Raw genomic sequence first — 15,749 nt, 5'->3', positions numbered from 1 at the left:
ATGGGCTGCAACATCAACAGAACACACAAGTATGACTTTCAAGGCTCAGCCACAAATCCTGCTACTAGGCCTAATTCTGAATCCATTAAAGCCGCTATCTGTTTTATTGATGCTTTCAAATCCATTGAGCTTGTAAGAAGTGATGATGCATCTGGTAATAACAGACTGCTTCACTTTTTGATGGTATTACACCAAGAAGTGCAAGATACACAAGCAAAGTAAATATAACTGATGTTGGTAAATATTAGTGGGATATCAGTCTCTTGATCAATTTTTTCGAAAAGTTAGTATAATGTTCTTAAATGAAACTCAAATAATCACAAATATAAATAATTAACACCAGTTTGTTAATTTAGAGGCTATGTCCTTTCCTTTTCAGGCTGTGAAAAAGATGTGTTGATTGACATCCTAACTCAGCGTTGCAACTCCCAGCGGCTCATGATTGCTGAGGCGTACAGAGACATGTACGGCAGGGTACGACAGAAACACTTTGTACTTTCATTACTTCTTTCTCTCCTGTCTCCTGTGCAATGTCAGCCCTTCTCTCAGGTCAGTCACTGGAACCACAAGCCTGTCAGACAGCTGGCTGGCACAACAGGTTGGCACAAAACTTGCTCATTGGCTATCGATACCTCTGATATTATTAGGTCATTTCTACAGCAGAAGTATTGTCTGCCACACACAGAGACAGAAAAGGACAGGAAAAGTTCCTTCTTCCACAGTTCATCTTCTCTACTGACCAACCTAAAATATCTGAACAGACTTATTTCTTCCTTTACGTGATTTTGGGGGTTCTGAAATATGTTTTTCAAGTTTTTGTAGTATTATAACCAAAGAATAACACCATACAAAGAGTTGCAGGCTTTCTGTCTTATGCAATGATTAATGTTCACATCTCAAACACTGACATTCTCAAGCCTCATTCCATGTTATCCCATCTATACACAAAGCACAGTACTCTTCTGAGCTGCTTAATGTGAAAGTTACGAATCTTTGAAAGGTATTTAAAAAAATGTTAAGACATAAAAAGTTACTTTTAAAAAATGTATTTTATCTATACTTACGGTATATAATAATGTAATTTTTGTTATCTGAGTTCTTAAACATGCAGAGAGATAGATATTCTATTTCCAGATCTACTGTTTCTAACCAACTAACTTTGGGAAAGTTGCAATGCCTGCATTTTTCTTAGTTGCTACAGCTATATAAGGACAAAAAGAATAGTAACACCTTTTGCAAAATTCCTGTGAGAGTGCAGTGTGAAACTAGATACTATTTGATTAAATTGACTAAACACGCCCTTCCGCTGAAAGAAGCCAGACAAATATAACAAAATCCAGTTTTCTTCATTTCCTGAAGCCTGTAAAACTAAGGGCTCACTGGAAAATTCCTTGAAGGCCAGTGTCTGCTTGCCATTGAATCCATCAGCAAGAGTGAGAACAATGAGTTTGCACAAATGCTACCACAGAGCCATCTCTCTTCATTAGAGTTAACTAGAAATGGTTCATTCAAAAACTCCACATTATCTGGTGCTTTTACACCACCAGTTCATTTACCAGCAGAACAGTGTATTTTTTTCCTTTGGGCAGCCAAGTTTTCTGGAGACAACCTTTGCACAAACTCTATACTAAAATACCCCAAAACCACTGACCCCTGAATAAGCTCAAACACCCATTTACTATCCTAGAAATTAAGTAAAAAGAGGTGGATTTAATTAGTGTAGTGGGTTGATTTTGTGTTGCTACTCCTCTCCAGGAGATCAATGACTTTATTTGGACTGTTAGAAAAAATGAAACACACAATAAGTGATATTTTAGATGTAGCCTTGAACGAATAAGTATTTTTTATAGAGACCATAAAAAACAATAACTGAATTGCAGCTATCCACCTTCCAAAGACTGTGACAAGGATTGAAATCAATGCACCTAAATTTCTAAACATGCTTTCTCATTATGAGGTATTTCTTAGGTTACCATCACACATGCAAACCACCCAAGTTCAGCATTTATCTGTTCAGTATTCCCCACTGAGTTTTAATGTTATTTATAGAAAACGAAAGTATGTCAAGTTACCCAGAGGTGCCTGTGACATGAAGAACCCAAGCCCATTTTTTCCAAATGTTCATTTATCTCCTTCATCACGAGACAGTCCTTCTCTACTCCATCCATAGCTGGCTGGTTTGTTTTAACCTTTTCTCTACAGTGTATCAACTGGACCCATCACTTTAATAAGAGAAAATATTTTAAAACTTCGTGTTTTTATCTTTAATTTCTGCTCTCTGATACATGAAGATGGTCTAGAGATTACACAGTATCACAATAAAGAATTGACAAATGTCCTTCAGGAATGCAGTTATTTCATATTCACAGAGAACAATTATTGACTTGCTTACCACTAATCTAATTGGCTTTTCTTTTCAAATCAAAAATAAAAATATAAAAAAATCAGTAAGTCTCTATGAAACATAACACCTTTAAATTCATACCTCTTTCAACCATATGAGTCAACATGAATTGCTCTAAAGCCAGTGGACACAGAACTAAAGACCTAGAAGAAAGAAAAATGCCAAAAAAAACCTCAGATGTCCTTTTTAAGAATCTCAGTCTCTAAATCTATGAATAATAATAGAAGGGAAAGGCAAGAAAACTGTTTTCATATTCCAGCAATGGGCTACAGAATATTTTAAAAATCATGGAACATACTCCAATACACCCACATTTTTAATTCAAATGAATTCATTAAGCACTGGGTACACATTACAGTGCAAGATTCACCAATGATACTCTTGACAATTTCTAAAAAAACCCCACCAAGAATGTGACGTATCTTGCCTTAAATTGCTCCAGTTTGTGCTTTGAAAGATAATTTAGCACACATTGCACTTCCCTGGCTGTAATTTGACCCACTGGTTATATTGCATTGAGCAAATGCACCATTTGACAATCCCAGTTTATGAGTGGTAAACACTGCAGGACAGAGAAGAGACATGGAAAGGTAATAGCAGTTTTAACCTTCTCAGTTCAATTTATGGTAAACCTGTTGGTCCAATCCTTTTCCCTCTTTATTTCACTTCAGTCTGCTCAATATGGTAGCCACTATGCCTATTCATTAGACAAATATAGACTGAGACACATTAGAAGGAGAGAAATATTTTAAAAAAGAAAAAAAAAAAATACCTGAACTCCTGAACTAGCTGCACGATTCAGACATACAGACAAGTTTTAAGATTCCTTCTCACAATTAGCCTTCAAGGATTTCTTACAGCAAAGATGATTAGGAAATTAAAATAATGACAACTTAAGAGTTGTCTTTTCTTATTTCCAATATTTCCCTTAGTTCTAATTGCAGGAGTAATTTTTAAGTAGTATCCATTTGTATTTTTAATCCATTTTCCCACAGGCATGTTGTCAGAAGTAAAATGTCTTAATGAATTAATTTCTACTCCATGTGTGATTTAGTGGTTGTCAAATGAATCTAAAGTACATTCTCTGAAGACTTTGTATGTTTCTTTGTCATAAATTTAATTTTTAATATGCATATGGCGTCCTTCATTGCTACTCTAGCTATTAATTAATTTTATTCAGAAATGTATCAGGCCTGAAAAAAAATACAGCTCTGGAAACATACTACATACATACATACATAGTTTATATAATGGGAACTGTTTCTGGCATGCCTTTGAATTCAGACATAGATTAGAACATATCTTACAGGTGTCTAGAGCTGCACACAAAATACAAAAAAAAAAATACTGTACAAGTGTCCTCAATCAGAAACAGGAAACATCAACAGTAAGTTAACAAGCTTTTGGCATTTGCAGTGTTTTAAAGGATGCTACTAGGAATGGGGAGAATGGAAAGGAAACTGTGATCCATTACTCAGCTATCTGGCAAGAAAGAACTGAGAAATATGAGGAGGAAAAGGGGGATTTCATGTTGTTAATCCAGTATCTATCAAAAGTAGTAAATTCAGTTTGAATGTAAAATATAACTGAATTGAAGCACATAACCTTCCAGCTATACAAAGCTGATATTTTTATGTACTAGGAGTAATACAGATGATTTTTCTTAAATTATTCACATAGCAACACTGAAAAATTCAAAATAAACCACCGGTGTTTTATGAGATTCATCTTCCAAAGGTGCTTACCTCTCTTGGATTCGCACAGGGAATATGTTAAGGGAAGCTGCAGATGGTCTGCTGTGATATTCAGATTTCCAAGATTTTAAGTAACAGTTGCACTTAAACATCTGCATTTTCTTCTCTATTCTAATGAACCAAAAACCAACAATCCATTGTGGCCTACTGGGCTGTGCACCTATTCTCATCTTGCTCATACTAGTAGAACAAGCATGTACTATTTAAAAGAGTATTTTTTTACTTAATCTTAGCCAGAATTAGTCTTTGACAGTTCATCCTTAATCGTTTACAGAGAAAATCACTAATAATTTTTTAAGGTGTCTTAATAAAGTGTGCCTATAGAGATAATCCTGTCTGTGCACTTTCTTTTTCTTTTCAAGGATCTGATAACAGACCTAAAAGAGAATCTCTCTCATCACTTTAAAGACGTTATGGTTGGCTTGATGTATCCACCTGCCTCCTATGATGCCCACGAGCTTTGGCATGCCTTGAAGGTAATCTTCATAGTCAGAATTGCTTAGAGTTGCAGTCATTAATTACAGTACTGAATATACGCTAAATTATTTTTTTTTACATTTCACTGGTTGATAAATTCCTGAAAGTTAGTACACCAGAGTAGTGTACTATCACCTAGTCCACTAGTCATCAGAAATACAGTGCTATTTCAAGTTTATTCATTGGTATGCTAAAACCAGCATAAATAGTATCCCTGTCATGAAACAAATACAACCAATTTAACACCCAAGGTAAACTCAGAAGATGAAGAAATATTTATACAGGGAAATGTAAGGTGCTGTTTTTGCAAGCATTTATGTATGTTACAAACCAAATTTATTTCCACAGCCAGTGCCGTGCACTAAGGCTCCACGTCTTCTAAAGACCAACACTCCTTTAGCAGAACATGTCTTTGCATAAACACTTACAAATTACTCTGTAACAAAGCAATGGTAACTCCACTGAAACAGAACTGATTTCCCATTTTGAAGAAAGTATTTCCTTTTCTTCTCTGGATCTGAGACTGCAATCCTCACACAACTGAAGTTTTGAAAAAAACAAAAACATTTTCTTAAATACCAGGTCATTAAACTGTGAAATTCATTCCTATAGGGCATTGTGGAGACCAAAAGCACAACTTAGTTCACAGGGGACTTCAATATATTCTTTGAAACCAGGCTGACTGTTGGATATTGAAAATAATAATTCTTCTCAAGAAATTCCTGAATTACCAACTTCTAAAAGACAGGAAGGCATATCAGAGTTCAACACTGTTTTCCTTTTCTTTGTATGAATATTTGCTACTGTATGTTGTCACAAGCAAGACACAGATTACATGATTTATCTTGCCAATTTTGAGAATTCTGCCACCCCAAAAAAAAAAGAGTTAAGAGTTTTTTCTTGTTCTTCAGACATTGAAATCAATTTTTAGATCTACTAGAATGTCTATATTATAGTTGTCATTAAAAGGATTGTGAAATAGCATTGCTAACAAAGAAATCGTGTCTTTCATTAACACTATTGACAAAATTAATTTTTTCCTAAATGTGGATCAAACTTGAACTTTCTTACAGTATTCTAACTTGACCTATATTCTTATGGCCAAAGTAAAAAAAAACAGCCCATGTCTATCTATGGGCTCCAACGTTCTCCCTTCATCCCAAAGACAGAATACCATTAACACTATCCATGTGCATATCAAAAGCATATATGCATCATACCTTATGCCAATTGAAGTTTATAAAATTAATTCAAACCCTGTGGGAAAATACAGTGATCTGCAGCTCTAGATGTACTCCATTATGTACTTCTTTAATACCAAGATCTATGCTAGATATTACAGACTGTAGCATACCTAAATACATTAAAAAAACAAACTAAAAAAAAAAGGAAGATGATAAGAAGATAATAGAGCATAACACCTATGCTCATGTCTACTTCAGATTTCCTGAACACTGTCTAGGGATCTTTGCATCTGATTTCCTTTCTTACTAAAGCTCTAAAATTATTCCCATAATGTTTCTGTCAACACTAGTCTTGCTTCATTTCCCACTTGCTAATGTACATGCTGAAAATCAGATTTAGAAATATATGTGAAATACAGGGTTTTACTATTAAAGTAATTTAAACAGGTATATTATACAAAAGTACACTTCAGAAACTGCTATTATTTTGTTAATTCTGATAAGGACAGCATTGTACACAACATCTTTTCATATTTATTTCTTTCCATACAGGGAGTAGACACAGAAGAAAAATGTCTAATTGACATATTATCCTCAAGATCAAATATGGAGATCTTCCAGATTAAAGAAGCCTACCTAATGCGTAAGCTTTTTCACCAAGTGCAGAGTAGCAGCTGTGCTATGTGTGCTATGGAGGTATTAGAACACACAAAGGAACAGAACTACAAAAATGATTCCTCAGTACAGACTGGTTCCCTTCCCACATCCTCTCCCATAACTATATACAAAAGGCTGGAGCAATGTGGTGGGAGGGCAGGCCCATGGGGACAGTGGCTGAGGGCCCCTAGCAGGGCCAGACAGATGTGCCAGCTCCACAGCCAGGTCATGCTGGAATAGAATATGCCCATTTATTCTTTATTTGATAATCTTCATTAATACTATTCAGTCCATGCTCATTTGTGATTTAGATTATATGGTTTTGGTTTAACCTAGAATATAACACTGATCTTCAACAAGATATCGATTCTGAGACTTCAGGTCACTTCAGAGATACACTCATGAACCTTGCTCAGGTACTGTAAAAACAAGAACTATGTCTTACATTTCTAAAAAATGCAAAATGACTTTCAATAGTATTTGATAAGTTTTACATTTTAAGGTGACTGTGATTAAAGCTAGTTCAATAGGGCTGCACTTTTAAACAAGAGACATGAGGGAAGCTGATAAGGAAGAGAAACTGAATTCCTTAATTTAATCAGACTTTAGATATCAGATGGAAGCAAAGGTAAACAGATTATTTTATAAAGCCCCATTGGTATTCAACTGCTGACCCTTTGCTCCACCTGTCTCAGCTCAAAAGGAGTCTACTTGCATGTACAAATATGATTGTCATTTTCAAAAGCATGTATTTTCTCCATTATCAGAATATATCACAAACCAGTCAAACATTATGTGGAAATAGAGATAGATTCACATTTCACTAAGAAATAAAGAAATAAAGTGTTCACTGTTTAAAATATAATGCTCTCTGCACTGTTGCATATGCTAAATCAAAAAATGCTTGCACAGAGGCAAAGGAAGTATCACTTACATACCAACTTTACAGTTTTACCAGTTTATACAACAAAGTGGTCGTTCTTGTCATTCTCATTGTAGTCACTCTGTTTATTATCTTCAAAATCTTTTGTAAACCAGAGTAACAAATAATGAAGGACTGACATGGGATAATAGCATACATAATGTGTATCTGTACTTTTATATACATGCATGTCTGGGAAAAAACTTCTTACACAAATTTGAAATAACAGTAGGCTGGCTTCATTGAAGTAAAAAAGACAGAATTTTCGAAAGTAGAAGCTATAAACAGGAAATATTTTTTTCTTATGCTGAATGTTTTTTTCCCTAATAATGAAAATTCTTCCTTGCTTAAAAATGAAGAGCTAGAAATTAAGCAACCTCACTTCTTGTAATTATTAAAACCATGGGACATACTTTACCCATCAAATGAACCAAATTTAAAATAATCTCAGATTACACATTACTAGTCCAACAGGTACTGATAAAGAGGCCTAAAATCAGCAATTTTATGGCTAACAAGATCTGCTATTTCAATCAGGATAAGGAAGAGTTGCAGGAAATTTCAGCTTGACTCAGTTATACTGTATATTTCTGAAGATTGTTAGTCAAATCACTCATGCCTGCATATCATTTATATTAAAACTCAGTGATGTTTCATTAAAACATACCCTTTCTAGTTCTATAACCGTGCAGCATTTACATCCTTTAATGCTTTTCTTTGCAGAAAGCCTCTGCTTTGATTTTTATTAAATCAGACTACTGAGAGAAGCAAACATATTCCACATATGCAGAACAAACTATTCAATCGCTATAGTATTGTATTTATGGTTTTCATGTTCAGCCTGAGGCAGATTAGAAGTTAAAGGTTATAGTCTCCTTCCTAAAGAAATTAACAGAGTTAAAATAGTTTCAAATTCAGGCTAATTAATATTCTAATCTGAGACAAACAGATGGCATTCTAATCCTCTTTCTTGGGCATTAATTGATATATGATCGTTTTCTACTATTTAAAACATAATTCTACAAATGTTACTGGAGAAAGTGGGCATTTGACTCATGCAGAGCATTATTAAAGTCATTTTATTGTTCACTGCTCCGTCTTAATTCCGTTGTTTTCTTATGTATGTAATTTTATGCAGCCATTCCATCATAATTCACTTCAGATAATTTATCTTACTACTAAAAATTTCACTGTGTGAAATTCGCACCATTTCATTAACATGCAAGTTAACATTTTTAACAAAAAACAACTACAAATAAGTCATTCTACAAGCTGACAGCCAATACCTAATTTTAATCCTCCCCTTCACATATAAAGTAACATGACTGTAAATTTTAAACTAAATTGCTTCAAGCACATATTATTAAGGCAGTAATTACATGAGCTTCAGATTCTTAAGAGTTCTGCAAATAAGGCTGATTTGATCCTTAAAAGATGACTATGGTTAAAAAAGCAATTCCAAAAGTAGTGTGCTCTTCTCTTTTTCTGACTATGTAATTCAGATCATAGTGTGTTTACTAAAGAATTTAGCTTGGTTTGTGTAACTGAAAGGCTATTAAATGTATTTTTGGGTTTGTGCATCAAAGTTGTCAAACAATTTCCTAGTATGGGATCTTAATTTTAGACAATGATTATGAGCAAGCAAAATCTCCATTATTTGATGAGCTTGCTTCTATGGTTTGTGCAGAAAGAAAAATATATTGAGAAAGATTTTTCTGGTAATATGCATATTGATAAGAACTAATCAGTGAATGGCAAATTTTACTCCTATACTTGTTTTCCCCTCAGAGTTACATATTACAGTAAACAATATAACATCTGTAATTCTGAAAATGGTGGTGGGATTGTGGTGGTCAGGTAAAAGCTTATTTAAAATAGGACTAAAAGCGGGATGGGTTTATCCACTTCACTCACTTTTTCTTTTCACAAGACTGTTATTCTAGAATTCCTCTTTTTAAAGAAAATTAAGACACAATGTGACAACTTGAAGATATTGTCCACATTTACAAATTCAACCATGCAATATACTGATCCAACCTAAAAGCCTATATATATTATCTCAAGAAATTCAACATAGCTTCATATACAGAGAACTTTATATTTCTACATTGGTTTAGGATTTAACTTTTGAAGAATATGTATCTCTTTTTTTCCTTCAGGGAACAAGGATGGAAGGATATGCAGACCCTTCTACAGCTGCTCAGGATGCAATGGTAAATAGGCTCAGATGTGAAAAAAAATAAAAAACAAACAAACTAAAAAACAAACAAAAAAAACCCCCACCAAATGCTGAAAAGTTATTTGGGACATACTTAAGATACTTTTTTTTCCCCTTTTTCTGATATATTAGATTCTATGGGAGGCATGTCAGCAGAAGACAGGCGAACACAAAAACATGCTGCAAATGATTCTCTGCAACAGGAGTCACCAGCAGTTGTGGATGGGTAATTCACAGTTCAGCTGTTTGAATGCAGAGTGGAAAGGGAAAATGTGACTCGCTAAGAAAGCCATGCTTTGCATACCAAGATAGTCAGTGTGAAGCAGGACATTAGCCTGAAACCAAGTGTGAACTGTTGGAACTCTGACTCCCACTGATGTTAATAGGAATTTGGAAGAAATGCAAAACTGAACTTTGTCCAATGACCACTGACAGCTGTAGACAGAACAGACAGGCATCAGGATACCTAATAACCCAGAGAAGAATGCATGACCAAAGAAATGCAAATTCTACAGCTGCACTGAGTCTACACATGACACAACAGGATGAGGGAGATTTTTCTTAACTATTTTATTCATTTTTCCTAAGCAACCCTTATGAGGGAAAACACCTTGGCAGAGCTGGATGGATTATTTTCAGCACATGCTTGCATGTGAATACACATTGCTTCACAAAGTGTTGAAGCTTTTTCCCAGAAGTTTCATAGAAGTTTTTGATGGGCGCACTTCAGTGTTCACATCTGCTCTCCCATAATTAACATAAACACAGAAACATAAGGGCAATTTTTATTAAAAATAGAAAATCAGACGTAGCTACAGATTGCAGGAAATTTACATGAGCTAAATTTACCCGAGTTACCCAAATCTTCCATTGTAGAAAATAAACCTATTTTATCCAGTGACAAGTTTGAGCTTCTGCTCTGCAGTAGAAAAACAGTCTGTCTGCTGACAAGTTTATCACTGGGTAGCCAGCTGTATTTCTTACGTCAGCTTCCAACAGTAGCTTAGAACTACTTTGCTATCATGAATCAACAAATTCATTCAGCTGATGATGAAAGGATTAACACACCTGCTCTGTGCTCTGCTCTCTTCCTGAGATATGAGGGCCCTGCCTGTACTGTAAGCCTCCACAAGTTTTGTAGTCAGCAGAAAAAGAATTTTCCTCCTTCCCTAATAGAGAAAGCACACTGGATATTTGCGTGTCTGCGTATCTGCATCTTGCAGCAAATGTGCACGTCATACAAGTCCTGGCTCCTTGCCACAATCCATGAATCTTGCCAGTTTTAGACAAGCCAAAGAAGTTGTCTTAGTAGCTGGACATTCTTACACGTGTCATAAACAGACGTTGTGGCATACATTCATTTTAGACTGTAGGCTGAAGAATCCAGGGGGAAAATGTCCTAGAAGCCAGGTTTCAGGCTACTCATTTAGGCTGCCTCACCTGGGCAACATAAACATAATGAAACACTGAGAATAATAACAGTAAAAAATAAACTCAATAGTTGCAGTACTGAGGAGAGGCAAGGGGGGGGAAAGAAAAAGGCAAGTTGATCATTATTGATGAACTAGAATAAAACAAGAATTTTTTTCCACCTCTCCCCCTCCCCAAGTTTTCCAGGAGTTCCAAAATATCTCTGGGCAAGACATAGTAGATGCCATTAATGAATGTTACGATGGATACTTTCAAGAATTACTGGTTGCAATAGGTAACGTAAAAACATTATTTTTACTAGCAGTAATCTCTTAATAATTTCTAGTATATTATCGCTTGTGCATCAAGAATATTATTTTTCTGATATTTTATCCACTTCCTTCTTCTATATTGTGCAATTAAATTTTCAGAGAAAATTAGAAAATAATATTTTAACTACTTTCCCATGTTTGTGTAAATCTAAAAATGTATCTTTGCAGCACTAGCTTCTGACTGAGCAGAACTAGTATCTATTTGATAATAAATTTTGTGTGATCAATGATAACTGCATTTCCAACAGATTTTACACATATTAATTAACCAGCTAAGTTTTCAAGACTCTGGTGGTATAAAAATAAGTTTCAAATTTAATGTACATTTATCTTTCATTTATAGAGTAAGAACAAAAATATTTCAACAAATAAGACAGGTGAGTGTATTCACTGATATTTAATAGGCCCTTTGATGCAACAGCAATGAGGACCCACCACCAAACTTTCAAAATTATAAATACAGTTGTATTATTGAATATTGGTAGCTTAATTTTAACCTGAGGCATGAACAGCTTTATATTTCAAGGAGCCCAAAGCCTAAAGAAATTATTTTATAACAATCTCCTGTTAACCTGTTGCAACTCTTCCCTCCTAGTTCTCTGCATTCGTGACAAGCCTTCCTACTTTGCTTACAGGCTTCATAATGCAATTCATGTAAGTAGTCACTCTACTTCATGTCATAAAAAGAAGCTTCCCTATTTTGTTTCTTTGGTTTTTTTTTATTTTTCTTAAACAAGTACTGACAAATCAGTCTCTTTAATCTTTAAGTTGTGATTGTGTGTTTTAAAACTATGGCTACCTACATAAATTTCAAAGCAGTAGTGCCTAAGTCACTAAGCAGTAAAAGTGCCTAAGCAGTAGAAGTAAAAGGTTAAGTATTTAGATACCTTAAAAAATTATCTGTCTGGTAACTGTCAATTTTTTTTTAATTGAAGACTTTTTCTCTATTCGTGGTAACTCCCCCTACTATGCAGAACTCAATATGCATTACTCTTACTATGTAACTTTTTTGTCTTTAGAGATTTAATAAGTATGGCTAAAACTTAAATAATAAATTAATGTTACATAAAGACAAATGGTCATATTCCTTTGTAGGATTTCATGCAGATTCTTTTATCTTTTGTGTAAGTGCTAACTTCTTTTGACTTTTTAGTGCCACTAGATGTCCCCATTCTTCACACAATTACATTAAAAAAATTTATTTAGAAACGGTTAAAATAAAACACATCTGAACACAAGCTATGTAAATTCTAAAGCTATGGTTAAAAATCTCACAGAATTCACATGAGGCAGCAGTTTTTGTGAAATAGATTACTGGCCTCATTATAGTTTGAACGGACTCCACAACAACAGGCCCAACTGCTACTCACAAACTGAATTTCTAAGAATACTGACAAAAGTTTGTCACATTTTCCTTTCTTAAAACTTGCAGTGCATGGATAAATCACTGGCATATGAGGACCCCCTGTTAATCAGTCACATGTATTCTATTATTTGAGTACATGAAAACTGTAGGATAAAGACTCTTTTAACATCTAGGACACCTTTACGGGTGTATCTTTTATACATTATGTACTCATATATCCTATATGGGTATATCTTTATCTATTCAACATTTATATGAGCATACGCATATGGGCAAACATGTTGTCCAACTATCAAGTTTCCTTTCATTTTCCTTTTTCATTTTAGGACTTTGGGTTTCACAATAAAACAGTTATTAGGATTCTCATTGCCAGGAGTGAGATAGACTTGATGAACATACGCCAGCGATACAAAGAGAGATATGGGAAATCACTCTTCCATGACATTAAAGTAAGTTCTTACAAACTTATGCGTATATTCAGCACTGGTATCACACAGGCTGTACCACTCTGGTTAACCATTTGGTTTAAAATAAAACAAACAAAAAAGCAAGGTGTAAAAACAATAGCATATTTTCAGTGCTTCAGTTTGATTTGCATAAATTAGCAATTAATTCTCAACTCATTCTCCGTGATTTTATCCCTCCCCCAATGCAAGATGTGTGCATAAACAAGGCATGACTGTGTGTGCTGAATAAGAGTTTGTGTGAATGGTTTCTACATTAATTGATAACATCTCATGCTGATCTGTAAGGCTAGGCTGGTACCACTTCTGTGCAAAATTGAAGTCAATATCTGGTTTTATCCCTGTGCTTCAGAAGTACCTTCACAAACCTTGTTCCTCTTGATTCCTGGTCTATTTCTTAAAACAAAATTTTGAATCTGTTTAATTGTACAAAGAAATGTCTCTTGCTAAGACACTAGCTTTTTTATGTTACTATAATCCAACTGCAAGATGTGCAGCAACTTTATGAAATCACTCATGAATTTTTGGTATTGAATGTGAGAATTAATAAACAGATTGGATCCAGCCTTTCAAATGTAATTGTTTCTAGGTGCCCAAGCAACCAAAGGCCATGGCAAGTGAAATTTTAAAAATCTCAGCCTAGAATCCTTATGAAAACAGTGTAATGTTTTACAAAACCTTACAATAGTCTAGTCCTTGTCACACACTAAGAAAAAAAAAATTCAGAAAATGTATAGTCACAGAAAAGTTTACCTTTTTTTTTTTCTTCCAGCATTTTGCTTCAGGACATTATGAGAGTGCTTTACTTGCTATCTGTGCTGGTGATACAGAAGATTATTAAGAAGATGGACTCTGAAGGCTGTGCAAACCTATTTTAAATAGAAATTGAAGCTATATGCAATGCACTAACTGTAAGAGATCCCTATTTTACGTAACAGAACAGCCAAATTTGTAATGTACATTTGCTAATATTAAATCTTTCTCGAGACAGGAAATAATGTTGGCACGAACATGGTTTTATCCCTAGTTCTAATTAATATTTCTGTTTTTATGATTAATGTAAATTAATGGAGCAAGTGGTAAAATTGCTCCATGTAAGCACTTGTCACAACATCCCAAACATTTATCAACATGCTGTGGAAGGATTTGTTCACTTCCACACTGGAGAGAAAAAAAATATTTTGCTTTATTTTCTTTTAGCAAGAGGATTTCTTCCTTTAAGGATGTTTTTTATTCTCTTTCCTACTTCTTATATCTCATAATTTATGCTCTTGAACATTATTGTTTTAGTTACTATCAGACTAAGCATCTCCCCCCATCTCTTATCAGTCACTCACCAGGCTTTTGTTATTCTCTTACTTAGCTCACATACTTAACGGCCTTTCCCCTATTCTACTTGAAACAAAAGTAAAACTTAGAATCAAGTACTCCATCTATTCCAGTGCCATGCGCTGGGAAACTTGGAAGACGAAGCACTACTTAGCTTTAAGCAGAGAAGTTCCAGAGGATTAAACTCTGAATTCCATTTTTACCCGTCTCATTTTAACCATTAATTGAATGTTGACCTTCAGAGCACGGAGGTATATCCAGGATGCCCTAGGTGGCACAGTTCAAGAATTGACTCCTAGCGGGTAACATCGCACCTCCCAGCGGGGCCGAAGGATGCGGCGCTCCCTGGAACAGGCGCGAACAGTCTGAGACCGCAGCTCCCAGAGCAGCGAGGAAAGGCAGAGCCCCGCCTGGAGTCCTCGAACCAGGGACAAACGCGACAAACGCAAGGCGGGGTTTAAATAGCCCGGGTGTGCTCAGGGCAGCCTACCCGAGACTTCCCAGCCGGGGCCGTGGACCTCCTGTCAGCCAAGGGAAACAAAAGTAGGGAAAGTGTGGTAATGTTCACCACGGTATCTGCCCGTGGCTTTTCTCCCGCCGCCACAAGGTGTCCAACTGGACACAGACCTTGTGGATGGATGTTTTTAGAGAGGTGCTTTCTGCAGGTGCAGTCCGTGAATAAAGCACTGCTGCAGAAAGGCACAAATACGCGGTTGCTTTTGTGCCGTTTGCTTCCTGCAGCCTCTGGAAATAACACTAATTACAGCGTATCTGGCTTCTTTGCAAATACTGGCACCGTGTTACAAATATATTGATTTATAACAAACTTATAATTTCTTTCGAATCTCTCTTGAGCTTGACTTACGTCCAAACACTTAGGGCGGATACTAAAATTGTTAAGCCAGAACTTTGGGAGGAACTGCTCTGGGAGTAAAAATAAAAAGGAAAAAATAAAAAATAAAAAAATTAAAAAGCAGAGCACTGTCTCAATTGCTCAGCATTAACATAATTCTAAGCCGAAGTTATGTTCTGATTTTGCAAGTGTAGCTAGAGGTAGCTCCCAACAGCTGTACCTGGGCACTGCGGAGACACTTCGTTTGAACTCTGCAGGTTTGCAGCAAGGAACAACGACACTTCCCTCTATTGCAAACGCGCTGAGCTCCCAGCGCTTCCCGAGCTCCCAGCACGTGAGGCCGGAGTTCCGCCCAGAGCCCGTCACAAAATGGCGGCGG

General features: G+C 35.6%; 1 protein-coding gene across 1 annotated transcript; it reads left to right on the top strand.

Moving 5' to 3' along the window:
* Positions 1 to 14,183, top strand: ANXA10 (annexin A10). The gene is made up of 11 exons (XM_088164415.1): positions 1 to 154; positions 380 to 474; positions 4,521 to 4,634; positions 6,372 to 6,462; positions 6,813 to 6,892; positions 9,558 to 9,611; positions 9,749 to 9,842; positions 11,226 to 11,321; positions 11,954 to 12,012; positions 13,051 to 13,173; positions 13,961 to 14,183. The coding sequence occupies exons 1-11, from the start codon at positions 1 to 3 to the stop codon at positions 14,027 to 14,029; spliced, it is 1,029 nt and encodes a 342-aa protein (XP_088020541.1). The 3' UTR covers positions 14,030 to 14,183.
* Positions 14,184 to 15,749: the final 1,566 nt, after the last annotated feature.

The sequence above is a fragment of the Sturnus vulgaris genome, chromosome 4 (genome assembly GCF_052056855.1).
Source record: "Sturnus vulgaris isolate bStuVul1 chromosome 4, bStuVul1.hap1, whole genome shotgun sequence".
NCBI classification, from domain to species: domain Eukaryota; kingdom Metazoa; phylum Chordata; class Aves; order Passeriformes; family Sturnidae; genus Sturnus; species Sturnus vulgaris.
The sequence above is the reverse complement of the archived record's forward strand: the minus strand, read 5'-3'. Positions and strand labels throughout refer to the sequence as shown.

Bases quoted from the DNA above. Each gene is read 5' to 3' on its own strand.
- ANXA10 (XM_088164415.1), top strand. From the start codon at position 1: ATGGGCTGCAACATCAACAGAACACACAAGTATGACTTTCAAGGCTCA. The intron at 155-379 runs GTAATAACAGAC...TTTCCTTTTCAG, and splicing joins AAGAAGTGATGATGCATCTG to GCTGTGAAAAAGATGTGTTG. The intron at 6,463-6,812 runs GTAAGCTTTTTC...GGTTTAACCTAG, and splicing joins TAAAGAAGCCTACCTAATGC to AATATAACACTGATCTTCAA.